At 37.6% G+C, this 21,688-nt stretch overlaps 1 protein-coding gene and 1 pseudogene across 1 annotated transcript; both read right to left on the reverse strand.

Moving 5' to 3' along the window:
• Window positions 1-1,410: 1,410 nt before the first annotated feature.
• Window positions 1,411-10,304, reverse strand: CLEC4D (C-type lectin domain family 4 member D). The gene is made up of 6 exons (XM_066253119.1): window positions 10,156-10,304; window positions 8,314-8,403; window positions 4,851-4,955; window positions 3,978-4,129; window positions 2,391-2,506; window positions 1,411-2,130 (listed from the first exon to the last, which is right to left on the reverse strand). Exons 1-6 carry the CDS (start codon window positions 10,184-10,186, stop codon window positions 1,977-1,979), a joined length of 648 nt encoding a protein of 215 aa, XP_066109216.1. The 5' UTR covers window positions 10,187-10,304; the 3' UTR covers window positions 1,411-1,976.
• On the reverse strand, window positions 6,722-7,191 carry LOC136319976 (large ribosomal subunit protein eL21-like; annotated as a pseudogene).
• Window positions 10,305-21,688: the final 11,384 nt, after the last annotated feature.

The following is a 21,688-nucleotide window of genomic DNA, read 5'->3' on the forward strand; positions in this document are numbered from 1 at the left end:
ATATGTGGAATTAATAAATTAATCAAACACTAATAATCTAAACTCATAAAATCACTAATTTGTGCTTGAGACTTGTTTGGAGGTCTAGCAGGGGAGCGCAGCTACTCGTATACCCTTGACCCAAGAACAGTCCTCTCCTCTATTGGGGAAGGTCGTCCTCTTCAACCCAGCGCGCAGCTTTGGGAGGGACGCACATGGAGCGGTGAGGGAGGAAGGCGACACCCGCCTAGCCAGCCAGATCAGCAGAATCAACCCTGGTGATCAATGGGGTGACAGATGTCGCAGCCAGATCGCCCTCACATCCAAAAAATCACTAATTTGTAAAATGCTATTTTTTATAATTCACCATTTTTAATTGAATTCATTGATTAATAAAATTATATTTGTTTCAGGTGTACAATCCTATAACACATCATCTGTGTATGTTCACCACCCCAAGTCAAGTCTCCTTCTGTCACCATTTATCCCCCTGTACCCTTTTCCCTCTTGTAATCACCATACTGTTATCTGTGTCTATGAGTGGTTTTTTCTTTGCTTAATCTATTTACCTTAAGTGAAATAAGCCAGTCAGAAAAAGACAAGTATCATCTGATTTCACTTATATGTGGAATCTAATGAACAAAATAAACTAACAAAAAAATAGAAATAAATTCATAGGTACAGAGAAAAGACTGACAGTTGTCAGTGGGTGCAAAATATTGTTTTTAAAAATAATACTGAGAAAGTTAGTTTAAAAAGCTGTGCTTGAAATTTTTTATTTTAGATCGATGGAACATTAGCAAATTGAAAATTTTAAAAAGATCACTAAATTTGATTGATGTTAAATGTGCCTGCTCCATAATTAATAATACTATATATATATCACAAAAGCATAATTCAGTTGTTAAAACGACTTCTTTGCTACTTTGAACTTTAGCTTTACAGCTCCAAAGAAATGTGCTACCAATTTACATAAGTACGTTGAAAATATGGTACAAATTAAAAATGTAGAAACACCAATATAGTATTACTTCAAATAATTAGGAACTTTTATCTCTCAGTTAGCCAAGAGGCCAAGTGACCCCCAGTAACTTTTCTGTAATAGCAGACTGCATTTCACCTCTTAGATCTGAGCCATAGGCCTGGCTCTCTCATGAACTAGCAATGCGAAGTTGGGCTCTTTGGCTTCCCAAGGTTTTCATTTCCTCAATTATAGAATTGAAGGAGTTTGGTTAAGGTGACCCATAAGGGATTCTTCCATTCAAAATAATAATAATAAATAAGTCAGCTTGAGACACCTGCTTTGGGAAGACATTTAGAATAGAGTAAGAAGTGAATTCTTAAAAGTGGATAGTCATATTTTTTCTACCTGTGCAATGCCATAATTCAGAACTATTCTATACTGTTTAGAAAATATTTTTCCATGAAATGGCAACCTAGTGATTGATGATATTAAAAAGTCTGAAAATGAAGCATCAAACATTAAAAATATTTTTAAACACTAGAAAAGGTTTGTGATATTTGGGTTAAAATATGGTATACCATATTTTAAGTATAGTTGGTGTACAATCTTATTTTGGTTATGTTAGTTTTAGGTGTACAATATAGTGATTCAACATTTTTATACCTTAGAATGTGAATTCCCCACTAAATTTTAAGAGTTAAGATTCTGGGCAGAGAAAGAAGTAACTAAGACACTGCCTCACTTAAGCTATTCTGGTAAATGTAAATTGTAAACACATTCTTTGAAAAACACATTCTTTGAAATGTTATTAAGAAAGCAAAGTTAATGAAAACTGATTTCCATAGAAGAGATGATTTCTTCCACTGAAACACCACAGAACAACACATTATCTTGAATGAATTGAACAGCATAAATAAAGCCATCACGACTAAAAATATTCTATGACCTAGCATGTTTTCTCTATTCCATTGATGCATGTACGTTCTGCTCTAGTCTAATGGGTTTTTCTTTTCTGTCTTCCTCAAGAACCCCTTCATAGCTTTCGTAATACTGTTGTAGGTTTCTTACAAATCCTACTTGCCTCAAAGGTACAAGAAAAACTATTCCAGGCCCATTTGTTTTGATTATGAACAAGGACAACACAATTTTCTTTCTGATCGTTTTTGGGTTCATCTTTATGCCAGAATCTGAAACAGAAAAAAATATATATGTAATACACACACACACACACACACACACAGGGTTGGGGTGTCAGGGGATTATGCAGAAAAATTTAGAGTTTCACTGTTCAACACAAGTATAGGCATATGCTAGTACAGAGGTTGTTTAACACATGGTGTTGAGTAAGCACTTTTATAGTGGTTTGCTTCACCCCAAATGAATCCTGCTTGCTACCATCTTCCCATCTTTGCCTGTAAAACTCTTCCACCCCAGTCTGTATACTCACACCATATGTGGGTTAAATGGCGTCCTGTCCACCCATTGCCACTGGCCTTCAGGATTCTCATGTGAAAGTCCCAGGAAATATGAAAATTGTTTATCCAAAAGTTGAACAATAAAGTTCTGCAATAAAAATGTAAATTCTTATAAATATATTTGCATTATCATGTGATAGATGTTATGTTAGGAAAGGAGAAAAGAAGTCAAATAGATTACTAGTTAAGCACAAAAGTGTTGGCATCAGACAGATCTGTTCTCATACCCTGCCTCTGCTCTTTACTGTGTAATGTTAGTCTAAGTGTTTTAATCTCACCAAACCCTAGTTTTGTTTTCAAAAGAGACAACTCCACTGCTTCATAGAGTTATTGTGAAGGTTAACTGAGATTGTACTAGCAAACCACCTAGCAAATTCTTAATAGGATCAGATTATCAAGAACTTTTGTTTTTAAAATTGCCTTCTTTAATTGTCTGTATAGTTTATTAAATCACATTTTATTCAAAGAATCAGCCTGTAGATTACAAGGCCATGAAAACAGAATCCTCCAGGAAACCCTGCTGATCAATAAAAGGCTAGAATGTAAGTCATGATACTTATATGGAGATGTATTACAAGAGGAAGTAAATTTCAGTGTTATGTTAAGATATTCTTATTTAGAATTACAACCATATATCTGCATTATTTTTCTTATGCTTTATCCTATAGCTATCTCAGTCTTCGATTAAATGTTCATTTATTCATTTAACTCACCAAACAGTCCTTAGCCAGAGTGCCTAACACTGTGCAGGGCTCCACAGTGTGGATGCAAAGATGAGTAAGGCATGGCCCCACTTCTCTACAAAGTTAAGAATCGCCCTGGCCGGTTGGCTCAGCGGTAGAGCGTCGGCCTAGCATGCGGGGGACCCTGGTTCGATTCCCGGCCAGGGCACACAGGAGAAGTGCCCATTTGCTTCTCCACCCCTCCACCGCGCCTTCCTCTCTGTCTCTCTCTTCCCCTCCCGCAGCCAAGGCTCCATTGGAGCAAAAATGGCCCGGGCGCTGGGGTTGGCTCTGTGGCCTCTGCCTCAGGCGCTGGAGTGGCTCTGGTCGCAACATGGCGACGCCCAGGATGGGCAGAGCATTGCCCCCTGGTGGGCAGAGCGTCGCCCCTGGTGGGCCTGCCGGGAGGATCCCGGTCGGGCGCATGCGGGAGTCTGTCTGACTGTCTCTCCCTGTTTCCAGCTTCAGAGGAATGCAAAAAAAAAAAAAAAAAGTTAAGAATCATTGGAAGAGACGGAGTATTAGACAGATGCAGGATACTGAATTAAGTACCCAGTGCACCAAGTACCACAGAAGTACCCCCAATTTAGAAGAGGGAGGGTAGAGTAGGGCAGAGATGGTCAGGGTAGTTTTCTGGAGGAAATAATACATGAATGAAATCTGGAAAGACCTGAATAAGTTGGTCGTATAAAGAAAATAAGAGAGGAAGAAAAGACTTTCCAGACAGATGGAAGAGGTGAAGCAAAAGCCCAGAAGCAGAGCAGAACAGAAAACGCCCCTTTTCTCTGCAAAGAGATTCAAAGAAGCAGAGAAACTGTTGGGAGCCTGCCAACATACCTGTTCAGCTTCTGAGCTGATGCTGGCCAGGTGAGCCCCCAGCCCTGTACAGTTCGTTTCACTCTCTGCCCATGTCTTGTTGTCATTAAGAGGAAAATAGCAGTTGGACTGGAAGGGTCTCCAGCCAAAAGGACAACAATTCCATGTACCACCTCAAGAGAATATTGAAATAAAAATTAGTTACAAAGGAGCATTTATTTGTAACAGATTGCATTATTATTCTACTACCTAGTATCCAGCTATCATTTATGGGAACAATACCAAGCTTACCAAAATCATTGTTTCCCTTTTTAAAATATTCTTAATTACATTTCCAAATATCTTCTAAACAAAAGTATTAGAATCATGTAATGACTATAAGAAAATTACAATATATTCTCTTGGAGGGAATGTTCATTTTTCAACATTCCTCCATCTATTAACATTTGCATTTAAAGTGCTTCCATAACAAAGCCTTTTTTATAGGCTATTTTATCTGAAGGGACAAAGAGCCTGCTAAAACTCACAAGCATTTCCCCATTCCCCCAAATGAGACTTTATAAATTCCAGAATAATAAAAGAGATAAAGACAAGTGTAAGAAGAAACAGTCCTTATGATATGTCTGAATCAAAAGAAATGAAATGAAATTAACATTATTTTTTGGATGCCAAAAATGGCCCATAAATACGTATTATATTCTGCGGTTATTCGACTGATCACAGTCATGGGAAATAGTTCTATTGCAATTACTGATGTTGAAACTGTGCCAGATTCTCATCTTAGGTTATTTTCATTGCTCCTGGTTTATTACAGATATACTTTAAATCAGATTATGAATCTTAACGGAATGGAAATGAGAGAGAAATTCTCTTATGGTACTCTGCTGCCTGTACCTTTCAGTTCTGCTTTTTCTCCGATGCACGTCACCTTCATGGGGTGCCTTGGTAACTTGAACATTCCCACGTTTCTCTTAGAGCGGAGAAGGTTCTTATGAGTCACTGTCAAGGAGGAAAAAAAGTTTGTTTCCTTTCCCTATATAATCATTTAATTTGAGAAATGGGAGCTGACTGTTCTAAATTTTCTCTTATCCTCATAGTTAGAGCCCCCACATTCTCTTTTCTTTCTATACAGTTTCTTTGTTGCAGCTTCTGGTAAACAGGTTGAAATGGTTGAAATTAATACTTTTATTACCATATTTTTCATTTTGTGTTTTATAAGGGTAGTTTTTCAAACCTTTATGTACATGTTATTTTTTTATTGCCTGCCTAGAAGGTAGGCTCCTTTTTTCTTTTCTTTTCTTTTCTTTTTTTTTTTTTTAGTGAGACAGAGAGAGAGAGACAGATAGGGACAGACAGGCAAGAAGGGAGAGAGATGAGAGGCATTAATTCTTCGTTGTGGCACCTTAGTTGTTCAGTGATTGATTTCTCATATGTGCCTTGACCAGGGGGCTCCAGCAGAGTGAGTGACCTCTTACTCAAGCCAGCAACCATGGGGTCATGTCTGTGATTCCACGCTCAAGCCAGCCACCCTACACTCAAGTGGGTGAACCCATGTTCAAGCTGGATGAGCTCATACTCAAGCCAGCTACCTCAGGGTTTTGAACCTGGGTCTTCTGTGTCCCAGTCTGATGTTCTATTCACTGTGCCATCACCTGGTCAGGCTATGTGCATGTACATTTAAGCATATTTTTCTATCAGAGTTTGTGTTAGAGTGGAGATTTTTGTCCAACTTTGAAATATTTCTACAAAATTTTATGAACCTTGTGCATTTATCTATCTTTTGGATATTTTTACTTTAAAATATAACCAAATGTAAAGAAATAAAACATATGAATGTACGGTGTATCAACAGATTGTAAAGTGAACACTCCAGGTAACTACCCAGCTCAAGAAACACAACATTGACAAAACCTCACGTGGCCTTTGTATCTCAAATGCAACCCACTCCTTCTCTCTTAAAGGTAACCACACACGGGTTTTAAAGTAATCACGTTCAGCCTTGGCTGGGTGGCTCAATGGAGAGAGCATTATTCCAGCACACCAAGGTCGTGTGTTTGATTCCCAGTCAAGAAATACAAGAGAAGCAATCAATGAGCACACAACTAAAATGGAAGAACTAAGTGAGATGAGCTGACTCTTCTCTCCCTTTCTCTCTCTCCCTTGCTCTCTCTCTCTCTCTTTCAAATCAATGGAAAAAATTTAATTAAATAATCACTTTGTGCTTTGCTTCACAAGTTTACAACTTAATAACATCTCTAAACCATATTGATCAGATTTGTCTGCTTTCGAACTTTAATACATGGAATCATACAATATATCTTTTGTTTCTGTTTCTGGTCAGTGTCGTTTCTGCAATTTATTTACATTGTTACATGCAACTGTAATTCATCCATTTTCATTGCTGTAAAGTGATGTATTGTCCTAATGCACTAACAAGTGTTTATGTGTTCTTCGGGTTGATATTTGCAGTGCTTCCAGTGAGGGCCTATTGTGAGTTATGCTGCTTTGAGCATTTTTGACCATGCATCCTATCTGAGAGCAAATAAACATGCATTTCTATAGGATCTATACCTAGGAGCGGAATTCCTGGTAATAGGATAAACATATTGTCAACTGTGATGGTGGTGAACTTTTCTAGAGTAGGTGTACTTTTTTTACACTCCTACCAGGAGCAGTTCATTTGAGTCTAGTTGCTCCACATCATTAGCAATATTTGGTAGTGCCAGATTTTTTTTTAACATTTCAAAGCCCCCCCCTTTTTACACTTATGCCATTAATTTACAGGGAAGGGGTTCCAGCACCTCAGCTTCTTTTCCAGTGGTTCTCACAAAGTGTGCTTCTCTAAGTGGAGCCAGTTTGCACTTAAGTTGAACCTTTTTCTTTGGCTTCCTTCTTTTCCTGATCATTTTCTTCCACATGTTTCAGGAAGCTATCTCAGCTCTTAGAGTAATTAATATGGTCAACTCATACACTAATTCTCTTAGCAAGAATATTGCCCTTAAGTTGTCTGTTTAGAACAATGACCACTGCTGGGTGATACTGCAGACTCTTCCAGTTTTGCCACAGTAACATTTGTGGGACATTCTTTTTCAAACAGTGCCCATTCCTTTGACGTCTCTATCACCATTTTTGTAGATTTTTCACATATGTATGTCAAAGGAACAACTCTCTGTTTTCTAAAAGGGCTCCACAACATATCATGAGTGCCTCTTCCCTTTCTCTTTGAGTTAGTCATTTTGGAAGATGGCAGATCCAAGCAAAAGACAATGCCAGACTTTCATTATTGCCATTCTGTCATGTTTTCAGTGGCATCTCATTGTAATTTGATTTGCATTTGTCTGAAAACTAATGGCTGACTTTTATGTTTTTTTTCTATCATGCCTATTTGAGACTTTTACTGGTTTTCTGTTGTAGCATCGGTATTTTTTAAAGAGTTTATATATTCTGAACACAAATTCTTTATTAATTATATGCATTACAAACATCTCCTGAGGCTTTCTGTTTTCATTTAGTAATATTTTTTGTTCAATAATTTTGTACAGTAATTTTTTACTTTCAGTGTAGAATAATTTGTCAATATTTTCTTTATTGACTAGCATATTTTGTGACTTGTTTAAGAAATTAACCCCTGATCAAAGTCATGAAAATATTTCCTATTTACTTTCTAAAAAGTGTTATTGATTTGCTTTCACATTTTGGCCAATAATCAAAGCAAATTGTGTTGGTTTTTGTACATAATATGAGACAGAAGATCAACTTAATTTTTAAAATATGGATAATCAATGGTTTCTCCACCATTAATTGAACAAAACTATATTTTACTATAACTCTGTAATATCCACTTCTGTTTTATATAAAGATTTTATATATGCAGAATCTGTAACTAAGCTCTCTACTCTTTACCTCTGGTCTATTTGGTTATACTTACACTTATATTACATTACTGTAATTATAATAATATAATTATTATTAATATAAATATAATTAATAAATGATATAAATTAAAAATATAAAAGTCTTGATAACAGAAAGAATGAATCTTCCAACTGTTCTTTTTAAAGCCAAACTGCAGTCCATATGAAAGTGGGATTTTTCTGGTGACTCTTTCCTCACATGAAGCAGCCCTTTGTAATCCCAGTCCAAAATGGGAGATGATTCACTATTGTTACCAACCTTCACATGTATAGGAAAGGGTCTAAATACTATCTGGCATGTAGCTCTGAATTTGAAATCAAAGACCCTGAAGGCTTTATAGGTGAATGTGTTGGGGGAAAATCCAGATAACAAAAGGTAAGCAACTTGATGAAATTTGTTTGAATAAATTCAAGGAGAGCTCCATCTTTTGTTAATAACTTACCCAAACAACTTGCAATAAAGCAGGCACCCAGAAGTGAGATGAAAACAATAGCAGTGGCCCAAAGGCTTAGCTGGAAATGTTGGCCTCCTTCTACCAGGACAAAAAGAAAGATAAACAGGTCATTCTTTTCTGCACCTCAAGAGTTAGGAAAATTAATTCTACTAAGAAGCCAGCTAAATATGAGACCATCTAAATTTTTAGATGTAGAGGGGAGCTTAAAGACTTTTCCCTGAAAATAAATAAATAATATGTAATCTTTTTTGAATAGGAAAGGTTTTTAAGGAAGAGACAAAACTCAAAAATCATTAAAAAATTGATAATTTGAGGACATAAAAATAAAAACGCCTATATAACAAACAATCAAACAATGTAAACAAAAGGAACACCTGGCAAAAAAATTGTGTCACAGTACTAACATCCACACTGTATAAAGAATTTTAAAAACTAATTAGAAAGCAAACAGAGCAGAAATTTTCATGAAAGTTTAATTTGTTGAAATTATAAAAGGTCATTAAACAAATAAAAATATACTCAATCATAGAAAGATAAACTAAAATATCATGGTATGATTTTTTACACATCAGATTTTAAAAAGTAAATTAAAAATATAAAAATCTAGCTAAGCTTGACCAGATGGTGGCACAGTGGATAGAGCGTTGGACTGAGATACGGAGGACCCAAGTTCGAAACCCTGAGGTCGCCAGCCTGAGCGCGGGCTCATCTAGTTTGAGCAAGGCTCCCAGCTTGAGCTCAAGGGTGCTGGCTCAAGCAAGGGGTCACTCGGTCTGCTAGAGCCCCCTGGTCAAGGCACATATGAGAAAACAATCAATGAACAACTAAGGTGCCACAACAAAAAATTGATGCTTCTCATCTCTTTCCCTTCCTGCCTGTCTGTCTCTCTCTCTCTATCTCTCTCTGTCTCTGTCACACACACACACACACATACACACACACACAAACTCTAGCTAAGAAAATGTTGCTGCTGAACTATGAATTAGAAAGCCATGTAGACAGATCAAATTAGTAGCATTGATCAATTCTTAAATTGATAATGGTTAGGCAATCATATACTTTACAAATGGCCTCACAATTTCATTTCTAGAGATTTTAGCCTATAGAAACAATTGAACTTATTTATATTAAAGAATATTCCTTAGAGTACTTTGGAAATGGAAAAAAACCACTGAAACCTAATATTTGTATATGTATCATTATGATGGACTTCTATATGACAATGAAAATAATCATGTATATCAGCATGCATTACCATAAAAAAATCTTCAAGATATAAAATTTTTTTTAAGTACCATTGTTCATTTGGGTCTGTTGAAGATTGCCACAGTGGGGCGATGAGCTAAAGTGAAACTTAATTTTAAAATTATATATTTCTGTGTACATTCTATATATTTCTCAAAACATTATTTAATGTTCTCATAATACAAATCCCTTTGTGTCACTTCAATAAAACATAAAATGGGATAAAGTTAAAGCTGCAAGAACTTTGTGAGCTTTAGTCAATGTGTTTTCTGTATCTTTCTTTTCTCTCTTCCCTTTAAAAGAATCTTCCCAAATTACTTTCTGTCTTTCCATCTTGTTTTGCTTTTATACACTTTAACTTCTTTTTTGGCCCAATTTATGTCCTATGAAAAAATTTCTGTTGCTCAGCATATTTGAATCTATCTATGGTGTTTCTCTTATTCAAAGTCATTCTCACTTTCTTCTACCTTCTCCTTTCTATATCATTATCTTCAATCTTCACAACTACAAACTATTAATTTTATTTTGAAATCTTAGTCATAATGTTACCTGTCTCTTTAAAACTGAAAAGAGAGAAGTACTCACGTTTATCTTGAGGTTGTTCTTGCCCCATCATGCGTTAACTCCTGCTGTGCAAAGTTTGGGAGAAACAGATGCCTCTTATATTTTGTTTAAGGGTATATTTTTATGGATAATAGAATATATTTATAAATACTTGAGGTTAAACATCAGGGTCTTACTATTCTGGTGAGAGTAATAAAGTTTCCAATAAAAAAACGCTAAGTAAAAAGAAGTCTTTCAACAGTCTGGGGTTTCCTATGATTCACTCTGGGAGATGAAGCAAAGAGTAAAGGAAATTGAGCAAATAACCAAAAGTAGAAGAAACTTCCATAAGTATCTTGAGTTCACTAATCAGTGTGTCATGCGGAATTATTCAATTTATTTTTATTCATTCAAACAAAAAAAAATAACAAGACACTAACAGAATAATCATTTATCTAATAAAAATTTAATACATCTATATTTGACAGACTTGGAATGATTACGGTCTGCTGTTCAAGTTCCAATATAGATGTAAGAAAAAAGGGTCCTCGCTCTTTCTGTCCATCTGATTTTGGAAGCTAAGCTTCAATAGGAGAATACAATGCAAAAATATGGAGTTTTTACAACTCAGAAATTACCTTGTAAACAGTTGAAGAGCCTATTATAGTCCAGCAAAGAATCTAAAATATGTATATAAGTTTACAAGTGAAACAAAATTAAGGATCGTGCCCTCATCTTTCTCTTTTCCTGGATATTATCTTTTCAACAGGGGTATATGCTTGAGGTAAGCTTTGCCCTAGAAAGTTCTTTGTACTAAGTTGTGTGCAAAATGGCAAAAACAAACAAACAACAACAATGTGGCCAATGAGTAACAGCTTTTAATGTACACAGTGTATGTATATTGTATGCAAAAACACAAAAACTTTTGTTCTGAATTGAGGAAGAAGTGGTAGAGCTATTAATTAAATCCCAAGATTTTCATGGATGAGAGAAAATAGATTTGTTAATGCAAAGAAAATGAAAGTGTAACATTCTGTGATAAAGACACCATCAGGGTAGCTGACCTCATTTACTGCACTGTCATGAACAAAATGGTTTTTTCCCATCTACCACTGTGCTGTCACCCTGGTCTCAGGCGTTTCAGCCTCCAGAACTGTGAGAAATAAATGTCTTTGTTTAAGCCACCCAGTCCTTTGTTATATATAGCAGCTCAAGATGATAAAGATAATTACCTAGCAGCTCAGAGATCCTTATTAAATTTAAGCTTCAAGATATGTCTCTTTCCCTACATTCTTCCTTAAACTGTAATATTACTTTAACAATGTATGTGTGTGATCTTTTTCTTTAACTTTTATTAATTTTTAATTTATTGTGTTTACATGGATTCAAGTGTCCCACTGAATATAACTCCATCACCCCACCCCTGTGTCCCATTTTATACCCCTTTGCCCCCTCCCCTTAACTCCCTCCCCCATCCCTCTAGGATTTGCTGTCCTGTTATCTATATCTCTGTGTTACGTATAGATAGTTTCACTAATCCCTTCACCTTCTCTGATCCCATCCCCTCATCCCCCTTCCCTCTGACTGCTGTCCCTCTGGTCCCTGCCTCTGCCCCTATTCTGTTCCTCAGTTCACTTTGTTCATTAGATTCCACATATAAATGAGATCATATGATATTTTTCTTTCTTTGCCTGGCTTATTTCACTAGCATAATAATCTCCAGGTCCATTTATGCTGTCACAAAATGTAAGATTTCCTTCTTTACACAGCTGCGTAGTATTCCATTGTGTATATGGACCAAGCTTTTAAAAATTGACTTTAATTTATTGTGTTTACATAGATTCTAGTGTCGCCCCTAATGCATCCCCCCTCCCCCATATTCCCCTCAGCAACTCCTTTGCACCCCTCTCCCATATTCCCCTCAGCAACTCCTTTGCACCCCCTTCCCTTAAGGTTTATCCCATCCTATCATCCCCTTTCCCTCTTTCCTCTTTTCCTCTGGTCCCTTTGATCCCTCCTCTGTCTCAATTCCATTCCTCAGTTCACATTGTTTATTGCACTCCTCAAATGAGTGAGGTCATATGATTTTTTTTCTGCCTTGCTTATTTCACTTAACATAATAGTTTCCAGGTTCATATAGTTCTTAGTTTTTTCTGATTTACTTATTTCACTCCGTATAATGTTATCAAGGTCCATCCATGTTATTGTAAATGATCCGATGTCATCATTTCTTATGACTGAGTAGTATTCCATAGTATATATGTACCAAAGCTTTTTAATCTACTCATCCTCTGACGGACATATGGGCTGTTTCCAGATCTTCACTATTATGAACAATGCTGCCATAAACATGGGGGTGCATTTCTCCTTTTGAATCAGTAATATGGTGTTCTTGAAATATATTCCTAAAAGTGGGAAGACTGGGTCAAAAGGCAGTTCCACTGTTAATTTTGGGGGGGAATCTCCATACTGTTTTCCACAGTGGCTGCACCAGTCTGCATTTCCACCAGCAGTGCAGGAGGGTTCCCTTTTCTCCACATCCTCGCCAGCACTTATTCTGTGTTGTTTTGTTAATGTGCACCATTCTGACTGGTGTGAAGTGGTATCTCAATGTGGTTTTAATTTGCATTTCACTGATGATTAGTGACATTGAATATTTTTTCATATGCCTATTGGCCATTTGTATGTCCTCTTTGGAGAAATATCTATTCAGTTCTTTTGCCCATTTTTAATTGGATTTTTTACCTTCCTGGTGTTGAGTTTTAGAAGTTTTTATAAATTTTGGTTATTAACCCCCTTATCAGATGTATTGTCAAATATGTTCTCCCATTGTGTGGGTTGTCTTTTTATTTTGTTCATGGTGTCTTTTGCTGTGCAAAAGTTTTTTAGTTTGATATAGTCCCATTTGTTCATCCTGTCATTTATTTCATTTACCCATGGAGAAAAATCAGCAAAATTATTGTTATGAGAGATATCAGAGAGTTTACTGCCTATGTTTTCTTCCAAAATGTTTATGGTTTCATGACTTACATTTAAGACTTTTATCCATTTTGAGTTTATTTCTGTGTATGGTGTAAGTTGGTGGTCTAGTTTCATTTTTTTCACATACCTGACCAATTTTCCCAACACCATTTATTAAAGAGACTGTCTTTACTCCATTTTATGCTCTTACCTCCTTTGTCAAATATCAATTGACCATAAAGGTGTGGGTTTATTTCTGGGTTTTCTGTTCTGTTCCATTGATCTGTGTGCCTGTTCTTATGCCAGTACCAAGCTGTTTTGAGTACAATGGCCTTGTAGCATAACTTGATATCAGAAAGTGTGATACCTCTCATTTTATTCTTCATTTTCAAGATTGCTGAGGCTATCATGTTCTTTTTTGGTTCCATATGAATTTTTGGAATATTCGTTCAATATCTTTAAAGTATGCCATTAGTATTTTAATAGGAATTGCATTGAATTTATAGATTGCTTTGAGTAATATAGATATTTTAATGATGTTTAGTCTTCCTATCCATGAACACGGTATATGCTTCCAGTTGTTTGTATCTTCCTTGATTTCTTTTATCAATGTTTTATAATTTTCCGAGTACAAGTCCTTTACCTCCTTGGTTAAATTTACTCCTAGGTACTTTATTTTATGTTGTTGCAATAGTGAAGGGGATTGTTTTCTTAATTTCTCTTTCATACAGCTTATTGTTGGTGTATAAAAATGCCACTGATTTCTGAATATCAATTTTATATCCTGCCACCTTGCTGAATTCACTTATCTGGTCTAGTAGTTTTTTAACTGAGACTTTAGGGTTTTCTATGTACAATATCATGTCATCAGCAAATAATGATAGTTTTACTTTTCCAATTTCGATGCCTTGTATTTCTTCTTCTTGTCTGATAGCTGTGGCTAGGACTTCCAGAACTATGTTAAATAAGAGTGGTGAAAGGGGGCACCGCTGCCTTGTTCCTGATCTTAAGGGGATTGCTTTTCATTTTTGCCCATTGAGTATGACATTGGTCATGGGTTTGTCATAGATGGCCTTTATCATGCTGAGGTATGTTCTCTGTATTCCCACCTTGCTGAGAGTTTTGATCATAAATGGGTGCTGAATTTTATCAAATGCTTTTTCTGCATGTATTGATATTATTATGTGATTTTTCTCCTTTCTTTTGTTTATGTGATGAATCACATTGATTGATTTGCAAATATTGTACCAGCCTTGCCTCCCCAGAATAAATCCCACTTGATCATGAAGTATGATTTTTTTCATGTATTGCTGGATCCTATTTGCTAATATTTTGTTGAGAATTTTAGCATCTAAGTTCATCAGGGATATTGGCCTATAGTTTTCTTTCTTTGGAGTGTCTTTGCCTGGTTTTGGAATGAGGATTATGCTTGCCTCATAAAAGGAGCTTGGAAGTCTTCCCTCCTCTTGAATTTTTTGAAATAGCTTGAGAAGGATAGGTGTTAGTTCTTCTTTGAATATTTGGTAAAATTCACCTGTGAAGCCATCTGGTCCAAAACTTTTGTTTGTTGGAAGGTTTTTGATAACTGTTTCAATTTCATTTGTTGTAATCAGCCTGTTTAGGTTTTCTGTTTCTTCCAAATTGAGTTTTGAAAGATTTTATATGTTTCTAGGAATTTATCCATTTCACCTAGGTTGTCCAATTTTTTAACATACAGATCTTCACAGTATTTTCTTACAATTCTTTGTATTTCTGTGGTGTCAGTTGTTACATCTACACTTTCATTTCTAATTTTATTTATTTAGGTCCTATTTTATTTTTTCTTGATGAATCTCATTAAAGGTTCATCAATCTTGTTTACCTTTTCAAAAAAAACAGCTCTTGGTTTCATTGATCCTCTGTATTAGTTGTTTTTTTTGTTTGTTTGTTTTAGCCTCTATGTCATTTACTTCCACTCTGATCTTTATTATTTCCTTCCTTCTACTTCCTCTGGGATTTTCTTACTGTTCTTTTTCTAGTTCTTTTAGATGCAGGGTACAGTTGTTTATTAGAGCTTTTTCTTGCTTCTTAAGGTATGCCGATAATGCTATGAACTTCCCTCTCAGGACTGCTTTTGCTGTTTCCCATAAATTTTGAGTTGTTGTATGTTCATTTTCATTTGTTTCAAGGAAATTTTTTATTTCTTCCTTGATCTTGTTTTTAAGCCATTTGTTATTTAATAACATCCTCCAAGTGTTTGAATGTTTTTAGTTTTTTTATTGTAGTTTATTTTTAGTTTCATGCCATTGTGATCAGAGAAGATGCTTGATATGATTTCAATCTTATTAAATTTATTGAAATTCATTTTGTGTCCTAACATGTGGTCTATCCTAGAGAATGTAACATGAGCACTTGAAAAGTATACTCTGATGCTTTAGGGTGAAAAGTTCTGAAGATATCTATTAAATCCAGTTGATCTAGTGTGTCCTTTAAGACTGCTGTTTCTTTTTAAATTTTCTTTCTTGAGGAGCTTTCCAGTGATGTTACTGGGGTATTGAAATCCCCTACTATTATAGTATTGCTGTTTATCACACTCTTTACGTCCATCAAAATCTGCTTTATATTTTTAGGTGCTCCTATATTAGGTGCATAGATGTTTACAATGGTTATATTCCCCTGTTGGATTGCTCCCTTTATCATTATGTAGTGACCTTCTCTATCCCTTACTATAGACTTTGTTTTGAAGTCTATTTTGTTGGCTATAAGTATTGCTACACCAGCTTTTTTTTTTTTTTTTTTTTCATTTTTCTGAAGCTGGAAACAGGGAGAGACAGTCAGACAGACTCCTGCATGCGCCCGACCGGGATCCACCCGGCACGCCCACCAGGGGGCGACGCTCTGCCCACCAGGGGGCGATGCTCTGCCCATCCTGGGCATCGCCATGTTGCGACCCTCCTGGGTGTCGCCATATTGTGACCAGAGCCACTCTAGTGCCTGGGGCAGAGGCCACAGAGCCATCCCCAGCGCCCGGGCCATCTTTTGCTCCAATGGAGCCTTGGCTGCGGGAGGGGAAGAGAGAGACAGAGAGGAAGGCGCGGCGGAGGGGTGGAGAAGCAAATGGGCGCTTCTCCTATGTGCCCTGGCCAGGAATCGAACCCGGGTCCTCCGCACGCTAGGCCGACGCTCTACCGCTGAGCCAACCGGCCAGGGCCCAGCTTTTTTTTTTTCATATCCATTTGCATGAAATACTTTTTTCTATCCCTTCACTTTTATTCTATGTATATCTTTTGTTCTGAGGTGGGTCTTTTGTAAACAACATATGTACAGGTCTTGTTTTCTCATCCATGCAGCTAAGCTATGTCTTTTGATCAGAGGATTTAATTCATTTAAATTTAAGGTTATTATTGATATGTAATTTTTTTAATGTTAGTTATTCAGTTTTTTTAGAGAGAGAAGAGAGACAGAGAGAGAGGAAGAAAAAGAAGGAGGAGGAGCAGAAAGCATCAACTCCCATATGTGCCTTGACCAGGCAAGCCCAGGGTTTCAAACTGGTGACCTCAGTGATCCCAGGTCAATGCTTTATTCACTGTGCCACTACAGGTCAGGTGATATGTAGTTGTTTATTGCCATTTTAGTCTTTAAATCTACAATTCTCTTTTTCTAGATTGTTTTTTCCTTTGCTTCTTTTACAGAAGGCCCCTTAACATTTCTTGCAGTACTGGTTTGGTTGTAATGAATTCCTTGAGGTTTCTTTTTTGTCTGGGAAGCTTTTTATTTTACTTCAATTTTAAACGATAACTTTGCTGGATAAAGAAGTCTTGGTTGTAGGTTCTTGCTTTGCATCACTTTGAATATTTCTTGCCAATACCTTCTGGCCTCAAGTGTTTCTGTTGAGAAGTTGGATATCATCCTTATGAGGGCTCCTCTGTAGGTAATTAAATGCTTTTCTCTTGCAGCTTTTAGTATTCTTTCTTTGTCTCTTAACTTTGACACTTTAATTATAATGTGTCCTGCTGTAGGCCTCGTTGGGTTCCTCTTTAATGGAACTCTCTGTGCTTCTTGAACTTGTTTGACTTCTTCATTCTTAAATTTAGGGAAATTTTTATGATTTCTTCAAATAGGTTCTCTATTCCTTGTTTTTTCTCTTCTCCTTCAAGAACCCCTATGATGCAGATGTTGTTTCTCTTCATGTTGTCACAGAGCTCTCTTAGAGTTTCTTCAGACTTTTTGAGCCTCTTTTCTTTTTGCTGCTCTGCTTCCATGCTTTCATTGATCTTGTCCTCTAAATCGCTGATTCGATCATCTGCATCATCCACTTGCTGTTGATTCCTTCTAGTGCAGTCTTCATTTCTAATATTGTATTTGTCATTTCTGACTAGTAATTTTTTTATTATTTCAATGTCCTTTTTGATGCTTGCTATCTCTTTATTTAGGTGCTCATTATGTCCATCTATTGTCACTCTAAGGTCCTTGAGCATCCTAAAAATCAGTTTTAAACTCTGCATCTGGTATTTTGGTTACTTCCATCTCATTAAGTTCTTTTTGTGGGGATTTCTCTTGTTGATTCATTTGGGTCACTTTTTGATGTCTGCCTATTTTGTCTGTGTATTAGGTAGTGCTGTCTGAGTTTGAAATTTTTATGTGGTCTTTATGAAGAAGATGGGTTCAGTGGTACTGTTCTCCAGACCACTTGTTTTCCTTGTTCTAGGAATGCTTCTTGTGAGTACTATTTTACCTCTTGTTGTATGTGAGTATTAGATGCAGTTGGTCTTTTCATGGGTATGTTTATCCCTTCAGGCTGGTTGGCTCTAAGGGTCAACCTTGATTTTGTGTATTACACACTGTGCAATGTCTGTCCTGTAGGGCATATTTATTCTCCACAGTATCTGGTGCCTGCCAGACTCCACCTTTAGTGTGCTGCTTGTGTAGGTAGTTGAGTCCAGGGTTGGTGCTGTCTACCACCCACTACCAGTAGTGTTGGCTCTATTTCTTCTTGGGTTGGTGTCAGCTGTTGTTTGTACTGACTGTGGGCTACCAGTCTGCAGCTACTGTACTTTTTACTGTTTGTGTCTGTGTTTTCTGTATCTGGGTACTGTGGAAGGGGCCACCCTTTGTATAAGGATCAGCTTCCTCCTGCTTAGAGATGACAAGAGCTCCAGAAAAGCCCCAAGCTCTGTAAGATTTATCTCCACTTTTCAGCTGCTCCTCCTCCTCTTGCAGCTGCCTGGTCTTCCCACAGAGTCTTCTGTAGTAAGACTGTAGTGTGGACTCAGATTGGCCTCACCCAACCAATGCTTCTACAGGTTGCATGCTTGATGGTTAAGACAGCTGAGGTTGTAAGTACACCATTTGTAGGACCCCCTACTTCAGGAATCTCTTGATCAGGAGCTCAGCACAGGAAATGTGGCCCCTATTCCAGAGCTTGATCCCTCAGCCACTGCTGGATACTCAAATCTTATTTCTCCCCAACAAGGTGAGCAGCAGGTTTAGACTGAGTGTGGCCAACAGTCCCCTCTGCAGATGTTCTTTCAGCTGTTGAGACCCCAGTCTCAGGGAAGAAAGCTGAGAGCATCCTCTCCTGGGGCTGACTGTGCCCCTCTCGGTGACTAAGCCCCTCAACCAGATCCAACAATAGAATCACAGGGACCCACAGTTTAAATGTCCATGCTCCAAACGTTTCTCCCTTACCACTGTGTAATCTAGCCCTGCAGGGCAGTATATCCAGCAACCAGGTCAGCTGACTGTGAAGCTCCACCCTATCCAATGCACATGAGCTGCTGTGCCAGTGCTAACCAGGGAGAGTGGAACTCACCTCAGTTGGGCCTGGTGTGAGTTTTTCCTTAGGATACCACTCTAGTAAGGGTTGTTAGGTCTGGAACCAATGCTTTCCGCAGCTGGTCCCTGGATGTGCACCTTGAGCCTTCCAAGCAGGAGCCCAGCACAGACCATTGAAAGACACTGCCCATAACTAGTCCTCAGCAACCTTCTTGGAGCTAAAAGCAAGTCATAGTTTGTGGCTGCCTCTGCTGGGCCCAGGTATACATGGAAATACCCAGATTCACTCCTAGGCTGGCTTTTACCCACTCTGGTCCTGGGGGGAAGTCCACTCAAATGGCCAAGTTTCCCTTAGTCTTGCCTCCTGCAGCCCACTTGCTGGCTGCTTGTTGGGCTCAGCTGCTGAACAGACCTCTGCTAGAGTCTAGAGCCTGTGGCAATTTGGTGATTAGGAAGGGTGGTAGGTGTGGCTCCAACCCTTGGTCCCAGGTGTCAGTCTGTCTAGACTTTTTCACAGACCTCAGTAAGGTGTGGCCCCAGGAGTCTAGTGGGTGTGGCCTCTGAGACCCAGAGGTGTGGTCTTCCCCCTCTGCCGACAGTTTCAGCTGAGTCTTCTGTGAGGTGGAAGCACCAGTCATAGATTCAAGAGAGTGTGGGAAGGGGAGCTTCAATCTCAACACCAGAAAACTGAGTCATGGATGCACCCCCTGCTTCCTGGCCTCTCAGAATGACCCATTACCATCCTGGGGTTGGAGAGACTCCCAAGGGCAGAGCAGCTGCTTTTCCCCAGGCTGATGCCTCACAAAGGAGCTGCTCTGCCCAAGAAAGCTGGCAACTGCCATACTGGAGAATGATTCAGCACAGGGGTTCTGGTTGCTGTCCCTCACAGTGTTTCTCCCTGGACCTCCAACTTTACACTCTCCTCTTGCAACTCCAGTCCTCTCAGCTCTCTCCCACCGGAGCCCTGTGTAAGTGGCTGAGAACGAGGTTTTCTGTGCGGGCCCTTTAAAACAGAGTCTGTGTCCAAGAGGTGTGTTTCTTTCTTGCAGACAGAAACCCGGCTCTTTTTACAGCCAAATGTTGTCTGGGTGCTTCTTCTAGGCTCTGGAGCTCTAGGCTGGGGCTCCAGGCCTGGGGCTGAGGACCCACACCTCTCAGGAAAACCCACTCCACCATGAGAGTCCCTCCAGGCCACTGCTTGCTCCTGGGAGTGGGGCAGCCCTTTCCACATCTCTGCCCTTCTACCAGTCTCAGTGTGGCTTCTTCGGTGATCCCTGGTTACAGATTCCTGTTAGTTTAGTCCAAAGTTGGTTTTTCAAGATGATTGTTCTTAAATTAAGTTGTAATCCAATTTGGTCCGGGAGTTGGCAATTGGAACATCCGCTTACTCCATTGTTATCTTTCTTCTATCATGTGTGTGATCTTGAATGAAATACTACGTTATGATGTTAAATTGGGAGTGGGAGAAAGTAAAGTTATAAATTTGACAATACATATCTATTCCAACACAGTTACAACCAAATTATTCCCACAGCAACAACAGCAGTTACCCCAAAACTCTCATGAGTAATACTATAAACTAGATCTTGTCTAAAGTAGTATCTATTCTTTATTAAAAGGATTTAGGACTCCTTGGAGATATATAAATCTTGCTTAAAGCTGGAACAAAATAAACAAACTTGGCACATTTTGTATTTCCAGAAAAGAAGAATAAATAAATATTAGAGAAACTCCACTTTAAAAAGTTCTCTAAGCTAGATGAGAAGCTGTATGCAAGACATAGTTAAGACTGAAAAAAAAGCATGAAAAGGAAGAAAAGCTCTATTAACCTTTGTTATGGAGTTGAGGAAGAAGTGATTGAGCTATTGATTAAACCCCAAGATCTACCTAGATGAGAAAATGCATTAACAAAGGAAAATGATATGTAAAATTCTTTGCTAAAGTCACTATCTTTATCACAGAGAAAAGGTATTAAAAAGTAAAGTGACAAACTTGCAAAGACTCCAGGGACAAGGTCAAACAATTTGAGTACAAATATAATTTATTTTATTTTGATGATTAATTGGAAATATTTAAATGTATAAAAATGCGTGAATTCACAATGATCCAAAAAGGAAATAATTTATATTTGTGATATAATATGAATAACTATAATAGGTCTTTGTTTATTTTTTAAGATTTTATTTATTGATTTTTAGAGAGAGGAGTGGGAAAACTTCAATTTGCTTCTCGTTTGTGCCTTCACCAGACAAGCCTGGGGTTGACCGATGACTTCATCATTCCACATTGTGACTCTATCCATTGCACCACCACCGGTCAAGCAGGTCTTTGTTTATTTTCCATTGATTTAGTAAACATAGGAACTATTATTTGTACAGTAATATATGTATTTGTTTTTTACCAATAAAAGTGTATACATTTCTAAGCATAAGTATTTTCTTGTTTTGTTTTGTAAAACTAAATAATAGACACCAGAAATAAAACAATCAATCCTAAAAAAAAACCCAAAAAAGTCAATTCTGTATCAATAACAGAAAGAACTATTGTACATCAGTTGTTACACTTAATAACCATGTGAAAAAGGAAGCCAAGAGTTTGTATAAAGTAACTGAGTAGAAAGAAGGTTCCTAATGTGCTGCAAAATCACATATTAATCAGATACAAAGCAAAAGGGATAACAATGCAGACTCACTTATATCTTAGAAAATGAAACCCCCAAATGGACCAACTGATTATGACAAAATAAGGAATACATGATTATCGCATAATGCTAACAGCTTAAGCCAGTAAGTTATGCAACACTTGCCAACAAGATAATAGAAGTACAATATTTCTGGAAGAAACAAAACACCTGGTTGCA

This window comes from Saccopteryx bilineata, chromosome 1, assembly GCF_036850765.1.
Source record: "Saccopteryx bilineata isolate mSacBil1 chromosome 1, mSacBil1_pri_phased_curated, whole genome shotgun sequence".
Lineage (NCBI taxonomy): Eukaryota > Metazoa > Chordata > Mammalia > Chiroptera > Emballonuridae > Saccopteryx > Saccopteryx bilineata.

Excerpts from the sequence above, each read along its gene's own strand:
- CLEC4D (XM_066253119.1), bottom strand. The coding sequence starts at position 10,186 with ATGATGGGGCAAGAACAACCTCAAGATAAAC. Across the intron at positions 2,507-3,977 it reads TCAGCTCAGAAGCTGAACAG|AACTTTATTGTTCAACTTTT; the intron begins GTATGTTGGCAG and ends TTTTTATTGCAG. Across the intron at positions 2,131-2,390 it reads CCATTTAACCCACATATGGT|ATTCTGGCATAAAGATGAAC; the intron begins GTGAGTATACAG and ends TTTCTGTTTCAG.